Source organism: Euphorbia lathyris, chromosome 9 (genome assembly GCF_963576675.1).
Source record: "Euphorbia lathyris chromosome 9, ddEupLath1.1, whole genome shotgun sequence".
Taxonomy (NCBI): domain Eukaryota; kingdom Viridiplantae; phylum Streptophyta; class Magnoliopsida; order Malpighiales; family Euphorbiaceae; genus Euphorbia; species Euphorbia lathyris.
The window spans coordinates 62415767-62437099 of record NC_088918.1 but is presented as its reverse complement, the minus strand read 5'-3'; the positions used below and the strand labels follow the sequence as shown (position 1 = coordinate 62437099).

General features: G+C 34.8%; 1 protein-coding gene across 1 annotated transcript; it reads left to right on the top strand.

Annotated features, from left to right (window-relative positions):
* Nucleotides 1-13690: 13690 nt before the first annotated feature.
* On the top strand, nucleotides 13691-16084 carry LOC136205351 (tropinone reductase homolog). The gene is made up of 5 exons (XM_065995896.1): nucleotides 13691-13853; nucleotides 13932-14139; nucleotides 14214-14430; nucleotides 14780-14898; nucleotides 15406-16084. Exons 1-5 carry the CDS (start codon nucleotides 13777-13779, stop codon nucleotides 15586-15588), a joined length of 804 nt encoding a protein of 267 aa, XP_065851968.1. The 5' UTR covers nucleotides 13691-13776; the 3' UTR covers nucleotides 15589-16084.
* The last annotated feature ends 5249 nt before the right edge of the window (nucleotides 16085-21333 follow it).

Genomic DNA, 21333 nt, shown 5'->3' with positions numbered 1-21333 from the left:
TGGAAAAATGTGAAAACGCAAAAAAACATATAAGCGAGTTAACATAAAAAACAAGCAAAATAAGAACACGCAAAAAACAAAAAAATGTGCAAAACGGTAAAACACACAAAAAAAACGTAGAGACGTGAAAATTTGTGAAAACGCGAAAAACACTAAAAACTTGATAAATATGAAAACTATAAACCCGCAAAAAAAGAAAAAAATGTAGAAAAAAATCATAAAAACAAGGAAATACGAAAACGTAAAAAGACGTTAAAAACAGGAAAACTTGAAAAAATGTGAAAAATATAAAAACGTGAAAATACGGCAAAAACATGAAAATGTGTACAAAAGCAAAAAAGCATGAAAACGTTAAAAAAATGTTAAAAACACACAAAAAAAAACGTGAAAAACACAAAAGTGAAAAAATACGAAAAACACGAAAACTTAAAAAAAAATGTTAAAAACATGAAAATGTTAAAAAAACGAAAAATACAATAATATGGAAAATATTTTTTAATATTAAAAACACGAAAATTTGAAAAAATGTTAAAAACACAAAAATGTTAAAAAAACGAAAAATACAAAAATATGGAAAACATTTTTTAATGTTAAAAACACTAAACCGTGAAAAAAACGCACTTTGAATGTTTTCATGTTTTTTGCATTTCCATATTTTTCACGTTTTCTTGTTTTTCATGTTTGTTCACGTTTTGTCATGTTTTTGTGATTTTTCCATTTTTTCAGGTTTTCGCGGTTTCATTTTTTTTAAGTTTTTCTCTTTTTCGCATTTTCGTGTTTTTTCACGTTTTCGTATTTTTCACATTGTCACTTTTTCTGTTATTCACATTTTTACATATTCGCGGTTTCTCACGTTTTTGTGTTTATCACGTTTTTTTTTTGCATATTTTCACGTTTTTGTACTTTCGTGTTGTTACCTTTTTGGGTTTTCACGCTTTTCTTTTGTTTTTTTCATGTTTATTCACATTTGCACTTTTTTCGTATTTTTGTGTTGGTAACGTTTTTGTGTTTTCATATTTTTTTGAATTTTTAACGGTTTTCCCCTTTTTTTTATGTTTTTTAGGATATATATATTATGGATTCACTAAAATTTATATGATTTGTGAAAGTTAGGGCTGTCAATTAGTTGGGGATTCCCCATCCCAGTTGGAGACCCGACCCGTTAGGGATGGGGAATCCCCATTTGTGATTCCCATGGGACGGGATGGTTTTTATTTTGTCCCCGATAGTCGGGGATGGGGGCGGGTATGGTTATAAGTGTTCCATCCCCGTCCCTGTCCCCGAATGTCCCCAACGGGGGATCCCCGACTAAATGCCTGGATATCAAAAAAATAAACTAACAAAATAAACTAAAAAGATTGAGTTGTAACCTGGTTGCTTTAAAACAGAATATATTCTAAAAATAAATTAAGATAGATTAAGTAAGAGCTCTAACTAGGTTGGTTTAAAATTAAAACGACTATGCAATTAGGAGTAGAAATAATAAAATAAAAAAGTTGAAAGTTAATAAGTAATGCATGCACCGGGGATAAGGATTCCCCGTGAGGATGGAAATCTTAGATAATTAAAACCTTGAAAACCTTAAAAAAAAGTAAAGAAATTAAAAAGTTAAACGGGGATGAGAATTTCCCGCGGAGATGGGGATTTCTCGCGGGGCGGGAATGACAGCCAAATTTTTCTCCATATGTTATTCGGGGCGGGGACGGGGAATCCCCGATAGACTAGTAGTCAGGAATGGTTAATGCAATCCCCGCCCCACCCGACCCCGTTTAAACCCTTAGTGAAAGTAACCAATGTTGAATGTGTTTCGGATTGAGAGAGAGAGAGAGCCGAAATACTTAGAGAGAGAGAGAGATGATTGAATGATTTTCCTTAATTAGGGTTCGTATTAATCTCGTGTATTTATATTACAGACATATAAATCTATAGTAATTAGGTTTCTGCTAAACCCTAATTAGTTGTATAGTTTAGATACAACTCTAAGACCTAATTCTAGATAGACTAGAATCTTATCTCTGCACACTTAATAGACTTGTAAATAGACTACAATTCTATTTAGTGAGCAGATAATTATCTGTAGAGATAATACTGATATTATCTCTAACACCCCCCTTCAAGCCGATGCCGTGGAGAAACCAACAGTCTAGAGCGTAGCTGCGTGAAGCGTAGACTAGGTAGCGGCTTGGTTAACACGTCTGCTACTTGGTCATCAGTAGGAATGAATCTGACATTGAGAAAACCATTTGTGACTTGTTCTCGTACAAAGTGATAATCCAGCTCAATGTGTTTTGTACGAGCATGAAATACAGGATTTGAAGTGAGATAAATGGCACCTACATTGTCACACCATAGTTGAACGGGGGGCGGGATGTGAAATCCCAGATCTTTCAGCAATGACTTTAGCCAGAGTAATTCCGCTGCTGCATTTGCAACTGCTTTGTACTCACTTTCAGTGGACGATCTTGCAATGGTGGGTTGCTTTCTTGTTTGCCACGACACAATGCTATTCCCAATGTAGACACAGAACGCTCTCGTTGATCGTCTGTCATCCGGACATCCTCCCCAATCACTATCCGAGTAGCAATGCATATGCGAAATATGTTTGGGTGACATAAGTATGCCATATTCAAGAGTTCCTTGAAGGTACCGGAGCACCCGCTTTACACTCTTCCAGTGTTCATCCGTGGGACAGTGAAGAAACTGACAGAGCTTGTTGACTGCGAATGCAATGTCAGGGCGAGTGAGAAGAAGGTATTGAAGAGCTCCCACAATGCTCCGATATTCATCTCCTGATGCAAGTGGAGTGCCAAGGCTTTTTGATAATGTAGGAGTGGTGCTCATGGGTGTCGTGATTGGTTTGGCGTCAGCCATGTTGACACGATCAAGAATGTCAGCTGCATATTTTGCTTGACACAAGTGAATTCCATCTTTTGAATACTGAATCTCAATACCCAAGAAATATTCCGCACGTCCCAGATTGCGAATGGGAAATTCAGTTTCAATGGAAGAGATTACACGGACAATGTGAGCTGGCGAATTACCTGTGATAAGGATATCATCCACGTAACATAAGATGTATGTTTGAATTTGTCCATTTGTGTGAACAAAGAGGGAGTTGTCAGCCAATGACATTTTGAATCCAAGAGAGACAAGGAAGTTTCGTAGACGAGTGAACCATTCTCGCGGAGCCTGTTTTAGCCCATATAAGCTCTTCTGCAGCAAGCACACATGATCAGCTTGATCCGGATCACGAAACCCTTGCGGTTGTTCCATATAGATTGTTTCAGTGAGATTTCCGTGAAGAAACGCATTCGACACATCAAGCTGATTAATGAACCACCGTTTGGACGCAGCAATGGCCAAAACTGTGGGAATGGTGGTTGCTTTTACCACCGGACTGAATGTTTCTTTGTAATCAATGCCCGATTGTTGAGTGAATCCTCTTGCCACTAGTCGCGCTTTGTATCTGTCAATGGATCCATCCGACTTTCTCTTTGTGCGGAAGAGCCAGCGAGATGTAATGATATGTCTTCCTTGGGGCCGTGGGACCAATTTCCAAGTGCCGTTGTCAAGAAGTGCTTTTATTTCTTCGGACATAGCTTGTCTCCATTCAGGTAATTTGTTCGCTTTGCTAAAACACGTAGGATCGATCACTCCATTTTCATGTGTTGCTAGTAGTGTCGCGAATTTACCGCGAGAGTGCAGCGTTGTTTGCCGAAGTTGCATTGTGTGACGTCGTGCAGCGTCGGATTCAATGTTTGCAGACGATGCTTGTGATGATGGCGTTTGCACAGGCACCATTGGGGCAGTTGCGATGTTCTCTTGGTCGATGAGTTGTGAATTTTCTACTCTTGGAGCCGCGCACTGCTCTTGTGCCGTATCATGACAATTTTCGGCTGTCGAAACGCCAGACGGCGAGGCATGTCGGATGGTGCTGGTTGGATCAGCCCGCGAGACCCCCATCACATCGTCGCGGTGATGTGTTGCCGCACTGATAGTTGCCTGACTTGTCTGATGCGGTAGCGCCGTTGTTTTCAGCTTGCGGTTCCAATGCCGCATACTGCTGATCTTCAAAAGACAAATTGGCAACGGACGGAGCCAGATTTGTATGGTCATTCTGGACAATAGAGTTTGTGTGGCCAACCATGGGTTCCACAGGAATATGCGAGGGTAATGAATGAGGGACAGAGCTAGTGGATCGAGGAATACCTGGATACGGTCCGAGGAGTGAAGGTAGTTCTAGTGTTGTTGCTTCCAACCCTGCGCTAGTAGAGAGAGGCGGATTGACCGATTGAGCTGTCGGGAAGACCCCTTCATCATGCTTGACAAATTTATAGATGTAAATTCTTCCTGTGGATATGTCTAAACATAACTCGCCCGAGTGATTGGATGACGGTCCAAGATAAACACAGAGTTTGGAACGAAAATCAAATTTGTTTTTTGTTATAGGGTCGTAGAAGTGGATAAATGCCACTACCAAATATTCGAAGGAACGAGTAAGCAGGTTGCTTGCGAAACAACATAAAGAAAGGAGAGCGATTCCTAAGTGTTTTGGTAGGAAGAATATTGATCATGCGTACACTATGAACCATGGCATAATTCCAGAATTTAAGGGGTAAGTTAGCATTGGCTAACATGGTGAGACATGTGTCTACTACATGTCGAATTTTTCGTTCAGCGATGCCATTTTGAGCATGTGTGTGAGGACATGCAATCTTGTGTACAATTCCATGTTCATGGAGAAACGGCTGGAGTTTTTGAAACTCACCCCCAAAATCTGAGTAGAAGTTTTTAACTTTGGCATCATACTGATTTCTAATCATTGCAAGAAAGTTTTGAAATATTTGAGCTACTTCACTTTTATTTTTAAGACAAAATAACCAACTAAAGCGAGTAAATTCATCAATGATAATAAAAAAATAACGATGTCCATTAAAGGAGAGAATAGGGGCAGGGCCCCAAACATCCAAATGTAAATTTTCAAATCGAAAAGTACTAGAACGAACAATTGAAGGTAAAGAAGTTTGAGATAATTTTCCTAAAGGACAAAAGGAGCAATTATTGGTAGGTGCAGAAGAAGATAAATTATTGTCTTTCAGAATTCTACTGACTGTCTGATTCTGACAATGACCAAGCCGTGCATGCCACCGCTCGAAGGAAACCTTCTCTCCGACTAGCGCCTCTTTCAAGTTGGGTGGAAGCACATAGAGCCCATCCTTACTCGGACCGCGCAACAGGATTGTCCCAGTAGTTTGATCCTTCACAAGAAAATGGTTAGGCCAAAATTCAAAGAAACATGCATTATCACGAGTGAATTTCTGAACCGACAATAATGATTTAGTAAGCTTGGGTACCAATAAAATATCAGAGATTTTAAGATGTTTGATATGAGATTGACCAAGATGAGAAATTTGCAAACCTTGCCCATTTCCAAATTGAACCGTATCATTGCCCGGGTAAGGGTGCATTTATTGTAGTTGACTTGGCTGAGCCGTCATGTGATTGGTGGCGCCCGTGTCCGAATACCAGGGTTGTGGCGGCCCACTGAATGGGTCTACAGGGTTGTGCCATGCCATATAAGCCTGAGCATTGGGTTGCGATTGATGTGTTGCAAATCCTTTTGGCCTCTTGCATTTATCCGCCCAATGATCAAGATCACCACAGTTAAAACATTTGCCGCTTCTCCTCTTTTTCGTTTTGGATTTTGCATTCGTGGAAGAGGAGACAGATGACACATTTGCTTCATGCGAACTCCATTGTGATGCCGGAAGTGTGAAAGCAGATTTTTTTGTGGAGTTAATCATCCCTTCAACGGTTTTCAACTTGCTCAACAATTGATAGTAATCAATATGGATCCCCTTCTGAGTCACTAAATTCTGAATGCATGATTTGAAAGGATCCCCAACATTCTTGTAAAGTAATGACGGTAGAAGATGCATGGGATATGGATTGCCAGATGCAGCCAGATCATCAAGTATAGCTTTAAGTTTTTTCATATATTCACCAATTGGTAACTCATTTTGTTCAAACTCATGTAACTGAATGCTTAATTGGAACTGTTTATCATCAGTAATGACGCCATACGCGTTTTCAAGTGCAACCCAGATGTCATGTGAATAATGAAAGCAAGTAATAATTTCATAAACTTCCTCTGTAATTGAATGTAATAGCAGGGACATCACAGCATTTTCTAATTCATCCCACACAGTGTAGGCTGGATTGAGTATAACATCATTGTTGTTTGACAGAAAACCTCCCCTAGATAGAAATTTGGGTGGTGGTGGTGTATTGCTTGTGATGTGGTCAAAATAGTGATGATGTTTGAGGGTAGACACAATGGCCATCCTCCATGCTTTATAATTATTTGGTGTTAGTTTTATGTGAGTCTGTGTATGCATGGATTGAGGACGGGGTTGATTAACAGACTCACTGCTCGGTGTGGAGTAGGTTTGGTAATTGGAGGTACCAATGTGATTTGAGGGGCGGGTTAGAGGTGGATGCACATAGAATTGATCATTAGATTGAGTGCAAAAGGTAGAAGGCAATTGAGAACTATGATAGGACGGGGGAGGTCCAAAGCCAGGCCTTGTAACGGGTTGCGAAAAATTACCTGGAGGATGAAACAATGGTGGAGATGGCTGCTGTACAGTAACCCGCGGTATCTGTTCTTGCTGCCGCGGCCGAGGAAAACTTCCTCCATCATGATTTTCGAACAGGTACGTGGAGGTAACTGTCGACATTGGTGCGGCGGTGAACGGAGAGTCGAACCTCCAGCCAGACGACGGCTGAAGCGACGACGCAGACGCCGTATCCACGGTGTATTCCGTGGCAAAGCTTCGGTTAGAGTTCGACCGAGCTGCTGCTGTAACTGGTGGAGGAGTAACGAAGCTCGCGGCTTCTCCTGTTTCCGCAATTGACATGATCGCGGCCGGGGATACCACCGTATGCTGATTATTTGCCGATAGTGGTTCTGAATCGGAAAGAAAAATCGACGACATCGGTTGAGACAGTGATGTCGATTGATTAAGGGAATTAAACGGGATTGATGCGAAAGCCGAGCCAGACGGAGTGGAACCGTTTCCTGCTCGTGATACCATGTTGAATGTGTTTCGGATTGAGAGAGAGAGAGAGAGCCGAAATACTTAGAGAGAGAGAGATGATTGAATGATTTCCCTTAATTAGGGTTCGTATTAATCTCGTGTATTTATATTACAAACATATAAATCTATAGTAATTAGGTTTCTGCTAAACCCTAATTAGTTGTATAGTTTAGATACAACTCTAAGACCTAATTCTAGATAGACTAGAATATTATCTCTGCACACTTAATAGACTTGTGAATAGACTACAATTCTATTTAGTGAGCAGATAATTATCTGTAGAGATAATACTGATATTATCTCTAACAACCAAATGGTAATTTTGGAAATGAATGATGATATTATTAGGAATCACTATTATTTGGTTGAATTAAGAAATCCATATTCCTTCACGTAAGGAATACACATTCTATGTAATATAATTCCACGCGAAAAAAGTTATACCAAATATTGAAATAATAATTACACTATTCTATTCCCTACCAATTTCATAAATCAAACGAGTTGTATATCGTGGAGCAAGACTTTATATAGAAGAATATATAGTTTGTAAAGCTAGACCTAAAAGGGTTTAGCAATTATAACCCTAATAGGACATGTATTTAGATAAAATGTTTAGATAGAAGAGAAGGATATAAATACAATATCATATCATATGTAACTTAACTTTATTATATCTTGTCAGGGAGAGAGAGATGCAATTAGGAATAGGAAAGTGTTAAAACCTTGAAATGCAGAGATCGGCGTAAGATTAGATTGGTCCTTAATTATACTCCGGTCCTTGCTTTTCAATGTATTACCATCTTTCCCAACTAACTAAATTTGTTTTGAGCAATATATCAGAAAAGGCGAAACAAAATGATTTTGTGAGTAAAGTTGATTGATTTTATGGGTTTTGTTCAATATATATATATATATATATATATATATATATATATATATATATATATATACTTGATCGTTTCTTTCCAAGGTTGATTGATTTCAGATGATCAAGAGACTGTTTTTCTTCATCTTCTTGTCCATAGGGCACAATGGAATTGACATGAATCATTTCAAAGTAAGTCTCAATTCTTCATATGTATGTATACCTCATTTTACTGCTTTTCTTTTATGAAATTGTTTCATCTTATGGGCTTATTCTCCATCTTCTTCTCGCCGTTTCAAAATGACATTCTACCGCCATGTTTTCAAACCACAATTCCAACGGAGGAGGAGGCTAAGGGGTTCATTTCTCGATTCCCAAATCGCCCAATATTACAATTCTAAGAAGAAGATCAAGTTTTATAGGTTATTTCCAATTCCAAAACTCAAATCTTTTTTCCCAAAATTCTTCAATTCATCTCTTCAATGTCTTCTGGGTTTTATTTCAGAAAAACTGGATGGATCGATGTTTAATTCCTAATTCTCACCGACTTCGATTATCAACAGAATCCAAAAGGTTTCAACTTTCAATTCCCTAAGTTTAAAGATTTCTAACTCAGATTCTTCCCTCAATCTCAAGGAATTAGAAAAGGGCGATTGTTCAGTTCTATAAAGTTTTGTGAAGAACATGTTCGCAATGCGACACCGTTTGCAAATCCTAATTTTGAACTAATATGGTTTTTTTCTTTTTTTACTTTGGCTTGAATTTTTGTTTTTCCTCTTGAAATTGTTTTTTCTTTTTCATCAGATTATCCCCAAATATGCTGTAATTACCACATTTCCATATAACAAAGAGAACTTTTCCTAATCAACAGGATTTTTTAAGGTTAGTTTTGTCATTTTAAGTGAGAAGTTTTTTTAATAATCCGATTACCAGAGGCTCGGAAGACATTTTTGAAGTGGATTATTTCTCAACTAAAATTTATTGCGTACACTAAATTCCGAATTTGAAATCTTTAATTTAAATAAATCCAATGCTCAAACTAAGTTAATTCAGAGCAAATCAATTTATTTTAGTACCTAAATTTTAGTGGACTGCTATTTACCGTAATATTTTTTCCACCTACCGCACTATTTTGATAATTATACCCTCCTCATAATTTAAACTCAAAAAATCAAAAATCTCAAATTCTCTCAAATCCTCTCTAGCTTTTTGGTTTTTCAAAAAACCCGACCTAAAACAACATGCCGCCAAAGCCAGGAGCGGGTAAAGGCTTCATGAAATCTCCGGTAAGTTTTTTTTTTAAATTATTCAGAAATCACGGGTTCCGCCTCCGAATCGGAGGCGAAACCCGTATGAATTTACCCTAAACGGACTCCCCGTGCCGTTTCCGCCAAGGGTGGAACGGACGAACTGTCCATTCCACCCTAGGTGGAAACGGCGCCGTCGTTCCACAGTACGGTGGAACGAAAGGCGCAATCGTTCCACCATAAGGCGGAACGGTGCGCGTTGCCCGTTCCGCCGTAAGGCCGACACGAGCGCCGCAACCGTTCAACCCAGCGGCCGGACGGTTGCGACGCTCTGTTTAGGTCAAATTAGGCCCAAAATTTTGTTTTTTTTTAAATAACTTGGTTCGACCCGGTCTATGACAATGCCCAAGTATTAAAAAAATCGAAAAACGAGAAATTGAGTATTTTTAAATAAAAATACGTTATTTGCTTATAAATGTAAAATGTTTTTGGTTTTTACATGCTGATATTGCTGAGAATCATTTTACATAAATTATAGGTATTCTTATTGAAATAATTTTGTTTCGATTTCAATATTGGTCCAGTTCTTCTTATAACTAACCAATGTTCAGTTCTTTTTGATCAATTACACATTGAGTTTCTAACAGGAATACGAATATTAAATTTAGGTAAAAGTTCTAGTTTTATCTAGTTATAACATAATACTTTTACATCTTTAATAGCTAAACGAAGAAAAAGAGAGAGTCATGCAGTTTTATTCAAATGTACATGATGTTCGTCCAATCAGAAGCTCAATATATCATATTGAAATATCACAAATTTGATAAATGAAAATGGAAAAGATAAAAGCCTTTGATGTTTTTTTTTTTTAAATATGAAAAAAAAAGAAATCATCAAGGTAACATAAAATAAATGGCTATTCCAGCTCATTAATTAGATTTTTGCAGCTTCGGTTAATGTTAATTATAAGGGTGTAAAACCGATAGACGCTAGGGATTGATTAATCGAGGATTAGTTTCGTATTAATTAATGAGATTTGTATTTTTACATATTTTTATATAAATGTAATTAAAATATGTATTATAATAATATAGAAAAATAGGTATATCTGTAACCAACCATGTTCACATGCACCTTAATGATCAAATAAATTTGGTCATTCACCGTTAGATCTAGGCTTATTAAATCCAAGTCTTAGGATGCTTTGAATCTCCACCCTATGATTATAATAAATCTAGATCTAATGGTGAATGACCAAATTCTACGTGGTCATTAAGGTGCATGCGATCAAAACTCGTTCTGTAACATATATCATTAAAACATGTTAAAAAATATATATTTCAACAACAATATATTGAAATAACCGAAACAAGTAAAAATATTGTCAACAAGTAATATAATTAACCGAAAACTATAAAACACTGTTCTTAAAATTTTTTCAATCATATATTGGAAATAAGTAAACACAATTAATTAAAAAAATACAAAAAAATAAAAAAATTTACTAAAAAACATGCAACAACGTTTAAAAGTGAATTATAATAAAATAAAAAATGAAAATATTAGAAGATTTTTTTATTTTGATTGCTGCCAGGCATTCCCTAGGCAACTTTCATGCATCCCCAAGTCGGTCTAGGCGGCCAAAAAATGGATAAGGAGAAAACAAAAAGAACAAAAAGTAAGGAGTCTAGGCAAAGAAGATTGGAACAAATTTTTGATTTTGAGCACCTAAACGACCCAAACAACCTTTCCTCAAATAGTGGTTCATTCTATTAATGATAATTGGCACGAGTAACAAGGAGTTTATATCTATGTTTATTAGGTTTAAGGTCGTATTGTTCATTTATAAAATTATTTTTATTGATAAACAACTCTTATTAAGATTTGTGATTTCACATAGCTTTTCCGTGTTCCTTTGTTTGGGTGCTTTGTGCTAAATTAGCTACCAACTTGATTATTGTATTAATTGTGGAGGTGTTTATATATACAACAGTAACAATAAGCTCTAACTAATAATTAGATATTTAACTTTTATTATCTTCCTATAAGTTAAGCGTTAGATTTACAAATATTTAATTTGGAACAAAGAACTTGAAAACGTCCGTTGGATAAAGGTTCGATGGAAATGTCAGCCTCTTTATCAAAAGTGTCGATGTATTTAACATGAAGGAGACCTTTGAAGACAAGATCCGGACCGAAGAAAAAATCAACTTCAATGTGTTAGCTGTGACTTTGAAAAATGAGTTTTACTGTAAGATAAGTGGCAGACAAATTATGACATAGTAAAGACGATGGGGAGAAATCTGAGTTCCTTGAAAACAATTTAGAGCCAACCAATATCTGAGGCACCTGTAGCAAGAGCTCAATATTCAGCTTCGGTAGACAAGGAGCAACATAGTGTTGCTTTTTGAAGCACCAAGATACAAGAGAACGACCGGGATAAATGGCATATTCAGTGGTAGAAGTGTGATCATCGGTATTACCAGCCTAATCAAATAAAGGACCAGTCTAGTCAACATCAGTGAATCCATAAAGAAATAAAGGAGATTGCCGATGAAAGAAAATACAATTATGTCAAGTAAGTTGGAGATAACAGAGAAAATGTTTGACTTCTTGCCAACGGTGAATTGCAGGAGCACGCATAAATTGAGCCAATTTATTAACAACAAAGGAAATATCCTATCTGGTGAAACAGAGATACTGTAAGCTATGCAAAATGCCATGATACATCATGGATTCATTAAATAGTTCTCCTTTAGTAAGTATAAACTATTCTTTAACACAAATAGGGGTAGAAAGATCTTTGCATGTGGCACCATATTAGCCTTTTGTAACAATTTATCATTAAAACTATTTAGATCAAATTTAAAATTAAAAGATAAGTTTTTTTTTTATCTATATAACTACAGATAATTTGTGCTTTTATCTACAAAAACAAATGAAAAGATTAAAAATTGATTAAAATAAACCTTAAGGACTTTATAATAATATGATGGACCTACTAGTATATTAAATAAAAAAAAATATAATAACTTTATAATTATTTACCATATTTTTAATTTAAGTTTATGCTACAAAAACAATTGCTATCACCACTAAAATAAAAGCCGATTTTTTTTCAATGGAAATCACTAAGAGTATCTCCAATCGAGGTTGTTTTAAAAATGTCAAAACTGAACGTATGATACTAAAATACAATATTTTATTTTTTCAATCACCCACTGCAATTTTTACCAACTTTTGTTAAAAAATGCTCCAATAATAAACAATTTTAAAAGTTGACAAAATGACCCCACAAATCATTGTTTATATATAATTTATTTTTAATCATAGATATTAGGGTTAAGGTGTAAAAATACCTCTAACGTTTTGTGTTAGAAGCAATATTTTACCCTCAACGTTGATAATTTGGGTTAATTTCAAACACTATTATAAAACACAGATATTTTTGTTCCTTATTTTGTACTAATTGTATATCAATTTGTTCTAAAAAAAGGATTTCATGTTTTTTGTAATTTAATAATAGAATTGGAGATTAATATTTATAAATTCGGTGAATTTTTTGAATTTTTTTTGTCTAATTCGTACAAAAGACAGTATATTTTTTCACATCCCAACATATGTTTGTGATTTGTTACTGATAAAATAGCGCACGTGTGAAATGTAGATGGCAAGATTAATGATCGAGCAAACAGTTTGATGAATTATTTCTCAAATTGACCCAAGTTATCAATGTTAGAGGTAAAATTTTAGCTACAAACGTCAGGGGTAAAATTGTACCTGACACAAAACGTTAGGGTGTATTTTTGCACCTTAATCCTAAATAGTGCACCAATAGTAAGCAAGTAAATCATTTTTTATATTAAAAAAATGTGATAACCTTAAGGTATGTTGCAAAAAAGTAGCAACATTGTTTAAAAATTTCAAGCAACCACTTTACTCTTATTTCAATGGATGACACTCTTTAAAAGTTACCAAAATAATTGTCACACCCTTAATTGGAGATGGTCCAATAGACTATCGACAAAAAAAAAAAAAAAGTCAGGATACATCAAAGTTTGTACAGTCTATGTTGCTATCAGCAACATTGCTCAACGACATGGGACATCGGGCGGCATAATAACGAAAGTACTTCTTATACCGAGTAGGAACCGGTTCTGACAGATTATGAATCCTAGACGAAAACAAGAGTTAAGAGTTCCTTTAAAAAAAAAATTGTACGTACTTTTCCTAATGTATTGTAAATAAGTAATAATAAGAAGAAAAAAACAAAAAAAACAAAAAAACAAGAAATGCCAATGGTTGTCACATTCATCAATTGGAGCATTGTATTATTGCTATAATCTGTTATGAAATATTCAGTGGACAAGATACAAACAAACAAATGTAGTATTTTGGATTTATTATTATTATTATCATTATTATTCATGTTTTTTTCTTTACGAGTACCCAAATTTGGACCAACACCAATCTATCAATTCTGGAAAAGTGAAAGAGGGCAATTATAAGTTATATGAGATAGGCATATACAATGAAATAAAATTCACATTAATTTATTGAAATGGAAGGATTGGGAGATAAGAGATGGTCTCTCAACGGAATGACTGCTCTTGTCACCGGTGGAACTCGAGGAATCGGGTAATTTTCTCTCTTCTTCTTCTCAAGTTTTCTAACAAAAAATATCCTTTAATTTCCTTACATTTTACATAAATATAGGCATGCTATAGTTGAAGAGTTAGCAAAATTTGAGGTTGTCGTTCACACATGTTCCCGCAACCAAAATGAACTTGACGACTGTTTACAAAAATGGCAAAAGAAATGCTTTAAAGTAACCGGATCTGTATGCGATGTATCACAAAAAGATCAAAGGGAGAAACTCATGGAGACGGTCTCCTCCATCTTCCATGGCAAACTCAATATACTTGTATGTTTTCTTTTTATTAGTTTTTTTTAATAAGAGCACGAATGGTATTATTAAATATATATGCTTTGAATTAGGTGAATAATGCGGGAGTAGCTAAGATAAAAGAGATACTTGATCAAAAAGCTGAAGATGTCTCGATGATAATGAGTACAAATTTTGAGTCGTGCTTTCATTTATGTCAACTTGCTCATCCTCTAATGAAGGCGTTGGGTGGTGGAAGTATTGTTAATATTTCTTCCATTTCAAGTAATGTTGTTGCCATGCCTGGTGCTGTTTATGCCGCATCTAAAGGTATATATATGTTTTTCTAAGAAGATAAACATCTTTACAAATTTTACTAAAAAGAAAGTTTTGTAATTTACAAATAATAACATTATACAATGTATCAACATATATGTATATATTATAACTCATATACTGAGTTGAAACCTCAAAGATTATGGTTTAAAGTATAACTCTATCCAAATTTTAGTTCTCTTAGTTTTGAAGTACACATTTTTATGGGCTTAATCGAGTTTTTCACTAGACTATACTTTATTCAAGTTTAGTCTAACCCACATTATATTTACATCGGACTCGAGTCAGACAAGACCAAGTTAAGAATTTGATTTCCAAGCTCACCTAACCCGTTTTTTGGCAGGAGCTATGAATGAAATCACAAAAGGGCTCGCATGTGAGTGGGCAAAGGATGGGATTCGTGTTAATGCAGTTCTACCAGGGGTCATTCAAACCTCAATTTTGGAGTCCCTCAATGATGCTGTAAGCATATATATTAATCTATTATGTAGTAATTTTCACTTAGTCAGTGACAGATCAAATGAATTTGGTCCACCACCATTAGATTTATACTTATTAAAATCATTGTAAGGTTTAGATTCACATCTTCTAGATCTAATAGTGACTGACCAAATTCACTTGATCAGTCACTGACCAGGTGAAAACCACCGTCTATTCTGATCAATTAATTAATTACATTTCAAATAATGTATAAGGCTCTGTTCTTTATTACTTAATTTCAGTAACAATCAGTTCAGTAATCAATTTAGTTCAGTAATTTATCATTACTTATTATAATTATAATATTTTTATAATATTTTTTCATTATTATTATCACTGTTATTAGAACTATTATTAATTTTATCAAATTTTTATTTTAATTATTTCTATTTTTAAAGGATTATATTATTATTTCAGTTTCAGTATAATTCAGTTCAGTTCAGTTCAATCATAAAGAATAGAACCTAACTAAATTTTTTATGTTGACAGGAACCTAGTAATGTTCCTATATTTATATCAAATCTGATAAATAGAACTCCGGCTAAACGAATGGGAAAGCCAGAAGAAATATCTTCAATGGTGGCATATCTTTGCTTTCCATGTGCTTCCTATATAACTGGTCAAGCTATCATTGTTGATGGAGGACTTTCCATTAATGCACTCAGCAACTAATCATGTTCATGGCATATGTTGATCATATTCATAAGCAAAACCAACAACATTATATGGTTGGTGCAATCTTCAAGTAGAGTATTCTTGATCATTTTTCCACTACAAAAGTTTAAGGTGATTTAATATTAGAGATGAGTATTGTGAACTTATTTTTTAAGGGTATAATAATCCATCGCTTTATCTGTTATACCGATTTCTCACGTCTAGTAGATTGGATGGTGACTTTGTACAATTCAACTATACGCTGTTTAATGTTACATTTTACTAAGTATTGATCATTTTGTTGCACTCTTGATACAATGCACTTTTTTCCCAAAAGGTGGTGAGATTCCCCCGGAAGTATCACACGCTCACAGTAGACTCAGTTAGTGTCTTATTTTTTCTTTCAACTTTTCCATTCATCTCAGGCGAGCAAAGTGAAGGGGTTTCATGTATGATTCCATATGTGTTGTAAAATTTAATAAACACGCTACAATTATATTTTGTGCTTCTATCACTACGAAGTCTCTTAGTTTTCCTTTTGCATTGATTTCTAATATTAGCAACAAACAATTTTAAACATATCAAGATCATCACTATTGTTTTTCATAAAATACACAAAAGTGAAATTAGAGTAATCACCAATAAATGTGATAAAGTATTGTTTACCATTTCTGGCCAATGTTCCATCAAGTTCACAAATATTAGTATGAATTAAATCTAAAGGCTCAGATTTCCTTGTAACAGTTTTATAAGGTGTTTTGTGATCTTTACTTGGTTATAATATCACATTTATCAAATTCATTGAAAGACATTTTTGGAATTAATTACTCGTGTTCTTTATAAGAAGTTTGTTCATATGACAAAGGCGGGCAATGCCAATATTAAAACTACACAAGAATTCACTTTATTGATTTTAAAATTCAATTTAAACATGCCATTAATATCATATTATATCATTCTCTTACAAACATTCCATTCTTAAAGTAAACAAATATGCACTTATAACTTGAGTGAACCCCACCATTAGTATCATATCATTTCAGCAAAGATGTATGCCTGCAAGCGTAGCTGGGGAAACACAACATACATGATTGCAATTTTTTAGGGTTCCCAGTTACATAGTCTGATCCCCCCGAGCTAACTCTAACTATCAGGGCGAATTTTTCCATCTCTTATGGATTCCCGCACCTATTTGATGGTGGTCTAGTTCTTTCCTTCGCCGTAGAAAGGCTTATTGTTGGTGCAGGCCTTAGTGGCCTACTCGTGCCGACTGTGCATTAAGAAAGAGGGACCAATGGAATCTTAGATCGTCTCAGTCGGAAGATATGAACAACCATGCCTGCTTACCATACCCAAGCTCTTTCGTCGAATGAATTGAAGTTCCAAAAAACAGAGTCAGTGCTTCTTTTCTCGTCTGGAGGAGTGAACATCAGTTTGTTCTTTTTGAGAAAGATTTCAAGATCAGAGAGGGCAGACCGGCCACAACATTCTGAGGTTCCTCTACAAAAAACTGATTCTCTAGTTTGGATAGTTGCATTGCTTCCTCGGAATATTGTTCAACTAATATAATATGCTATGTCTTTTCTTAGAGCTTATTTCGCCTAAGCTCTCACAACATATCATTCGTCTTTGTAGGAGTAAGACATTGGGAAACATGATACACATTTCAAATCTTTCTTCTTCAGATTTTGCTGAGCGAGTTAAAAAAAGGGGAGAAAAGACATTGTTTGAGAAAGAGTGGGAACCTAAAATATTAAAATCAATGGTGTGATTAAGGGGGTAATTTAGTATTTTTTTTCTATAGGCATCGCTATTGATAAAGTTACATAATATATTGTCATTTGCGATGCGTTTTTTAACGCACAATTAACAGTCATTTATGACATTGGTTAGGTTGACTCATCGCTAATGCTAAATTTATTGATCATAACGACACATGTTAGGGTTAATGCATATATACACACCTAAATTTGATAAGTTTTGTCTAATGGCAACTTTTAAAATAACCTATCACACACCTATAGTTGGTTTTAAGAACCTATCGCACGCCTATAGTTGGCTTTAAAAACCTATCACACATCTATAGCTGGCTCATTCGGACCTCCTACACACAAAATTGTTGATCTTTTGTCTTTGACGGATGAGGTGGCATACCGAACGAACTCACACGCTTTTTTTTTTCTATAACACGCATACCACCTCGTTCGTTAAAGATGAAAGATCAACAATTTTGTGTGTAGGAGGTTCGAATGAACCAACTATAGGTGTGTGCGATAGTTTTTAAAATCAACTATAAGTGTGTGATAGGTTATTTTAAAAGTTCAGGGTGCCAATAGGCAAAACGTGCCAAGTTCAAGGGTGTAAATATGCATTAAGCCCACATATTACAATAACCGTCATTATTGAGGTGTCACAAACGACTATTTTTCCACTAGTGCTCCTATCTACTACTAACATCATCTAGACAACAGGGGTAAAATATGTGTAAATAAGATATGGGCAAATAAGAAAATAGGCCAAATGGCAAGACAATAATTAAGCAATGACAAAAGAGTAAATACAACATAAGGCAGAAAGTGGTAGACTCGCAGAATTTGATGATGAAGTAACGTCACATGGCATGTGGTTCTGGGGACACGTCGTGTGGGCTGAAACTCGAGCAGTTCACACGACGAGTTGGTGAGGGACTCGTCGTGTGGCTTTTCTTCTGAACAGTGATACATATTAATGTTGAACGAGTTGATTTTAATTTTAAATCAAAAAGAAGTTTCTTCTTTAGCTAAATTAGAAGGACTTAATCTCGGTATTCACGGACTAAATCCATATAAATGGTGAAAATCCCATTGTTGAAGGTATATAAAACTTAATAAAAGTTTCAAAGAGAAGATAATATTTTGATTAATGAAAAGTTTAAGTTGATTACAAAGAAAGAAATTAATTTATATCGTTTCAAAACCTAATTGACAAATCACATAAAGCCCAAATTACATAAATAATTAAAAAAATAAAGTTAAGGGTAAAATGTGGTAAGGGTAAGGGGGGGAGGAGGGTGGCAAGCTTGTAAATAGGGTAGTGGTATGAGTTGTAAATAAAGGGTGACAAAGTTGTAATTCGAGGAAAGTTTGAGTGAGAGTCAAATTTGATATGCAAGGCATTTTAAAGAGTCCACACAACATGTAACATATATTTCGAAAATCCACACGGCGTGTGGGATATATTTTCCACATAATAGCCTTTGTGTTTGCTCCGATGTGTTGCCCCTTTGACCCGGCTTCTTTCACAATTCCTACGAATTTAGTCCGTGAATACCAAGATTAACTCTTTCTAGTTTAGCTAGAGAAAAAACATTTTTATTGATTTAAGATTAAAATCAACTCGTTCAACATTAATCCATATCAGACAGGTTTAGAACTGACACAACTACGGTTCATACGACGTGTAACATTAATGACACATCATGTGAATTAAGCTTGGAAAAGTAGAAACTCATCAAACAATCTTACATTTTGTGGTATAAGTGACATCTCTTTCACTCAGTTTCTAGATGCCTATTTAACTCATACAAGGTGTGACTAATCTTACACGTTCAAATCGAGTATCTTGATATTTTGGATGGACAAATGTAGAACGCAATAAATGTATTGCTTGTGTTGTGGATACATTGTGGCCAGACTTTTTTATTTTTTATTTTTGTTATTTTATTTGTTTTATGAGTAAGGACCACAATTTGTAATGTCCCATAGAGAAATGTATTTGTGGTTTCATATTTCAAATGAAGTTAGCCGAGTTTTACTTATCAACCTCCAACTTATATCGTTTTCACATTTTTATTCTTTAAATTTCATTTTACAATTATATTTTTATATTAGTTTTTAGACCATGCACGGTTCATCTTAATCATATAAATATTGAATTTTTAATTTAATAATTAAAAGGGAAAATTATAAAATTGGATCAAATGGGAGACCCATTTACATATTTAATCCATTTACTTAACCTACTACATATCTAGATTGTTTTTGTGTAACTTTCCCAAAATATCCTCATTATGTTTGTAATTTTACAGCGCGACTGTCTCCCTCCCGTCTGACTTCTCAGATTCTAGTATATGCAAAGCCTGCGAAACTAATGTTTGGTTTAGTTGATGATTTTAATTAGCATATGTGAAACCTGGATGTATTTTTAATATAATTCGCTAAGTGGTATATAACAAAAAAAATACCAAACAACAACGGATTCCAACATTAAAATCATAACATTATCAAAATTTACAACAAGATTACCACAATAAACTCCTCAGCAATCATTTTAAAGCGAATGCGACGAATCTGGACGAAAATTTCTCCTATATTGGAAGTCCAGACCTTTTGAGATGGACGTATCACATGGTCCACTACGCCGCCTTCTAGAAATGGATGTTATGTATTCAACCACCTTCAGAAAAATTTAATCGTGTTAGACAGAAAAAAAAGAAGATTTTGGGTTCGCGAAACGAGGATTCGTGAAGTATGCGAATATAAATGTGAAAGAGAGTGGGTGAATTTACTTCGCGAAACGATGATTTCGCGAAGTCTGCGAGGGAAAAATCATGAACTTTGCCCTCACAGACTTCACGAAATCATCGTTGCGCGAAGTAAAATCATCATCTTTCAGGCTCTTTCTTCTCGCATATATATATATACATTCGCGAAAACGGAATATGCTAAGTGAATTCCTGGAAAAAGCGCAGAGAAAATAGTAGATACTTACATTTTTCGACAATAACCATATGATAAACATGGAAACACGGTGAAAATTACGTAGAATAACAATTGCTTTGAACTGCACAAGAAGAAAGAAGCCAAGAGACGAGCAGAAACAGAAAGATGAAGAACCATGACGTCGTTTTCTAGCAGTAGGAAGATGAAAAATCAAGAGATGAAGAGAGTAAGAAGAGAAAGACATGGTGATGAAGAGAAATGATGCAGATTTCACGAAATATAAAGGAAGAAAGGAAGATCAAAGGTCTGGGAAGAGAAAAGGTTAAGGAAGCGTAAGGAAGAGAGCGTTCGCTTAAGGGGGAAGAGGAAATGTTAGGGGTATTATGGAAAAGTCACACACAAACAGTCTAGATGTGTAATAGGTTGAGTAAATGAGTTAAATATATAAATGAGTCTCCCATTTGACCCAATTTTGTAATTTTTCCTAATTAAAATTAATGATACAAAGCTGTTATTTAAATTTAATTTAATTAATGAATTTTTATGTTTTCGCTAAATAATATTTTTATAGATATTTTTATCAGTAAAAGAAGGAGGAACCGACACCGTAACTCTATTGTTACTGTTTTATATTATATATATATGAACAATGATATCCTGATAGTTAAATGCATGCTAAACGGAGTGTAAGTTATTTAGTGGCTTAATGCATTTTTTAGTTTGAATAATTGATCAATGGTTGCAGTGGCGGAACCAGGACCCCAGATGACCCGGGGCTCAAACATATCAGTAAAAAAAAAATCAAAACGTAAAAAAAAAATTTGAAATTAACCATGCGGTTGATGGTAAATTTTCAGGACAAATTTTTTTTAGCCTCCAACGCGTTAAAACTGTAAAAATATTATTATTTTTTTAGAAACTAGCATTGAACTAATAGAAAATTAAACATGTCTAATTTTTTTAATGGTAAAAACATAATAAAAATGAATATTAAATATGTTTACTTTTTTTTAATGGTAAAAACATATTAAAAATGAATTTAAAAGTGTTATCAAAATAAAAA

Coding starts and splice junctions, on each gene's coding strand:
- LOC136205351 (XM_065995896.1), top strand. CDS start 13,777: ATGGAAGGATTGGGAGATAAGAGATGGTCTCTCAACGGAATGACTGCT. Junction 13,854..13,931: donor GGTGGAACTCGAGGAATCGG/GTAATTTTCTCT, acceptor ACATAAATATAG/GCATGCTATAGTTGAAGAGT. Junction 14,140..14,213: donor ATGGCAAACTCAATATACTT/GTATGTTTTCTT, acceptor GCTTTGAATTAG/GTGAATAATGCGGGAGTAGC.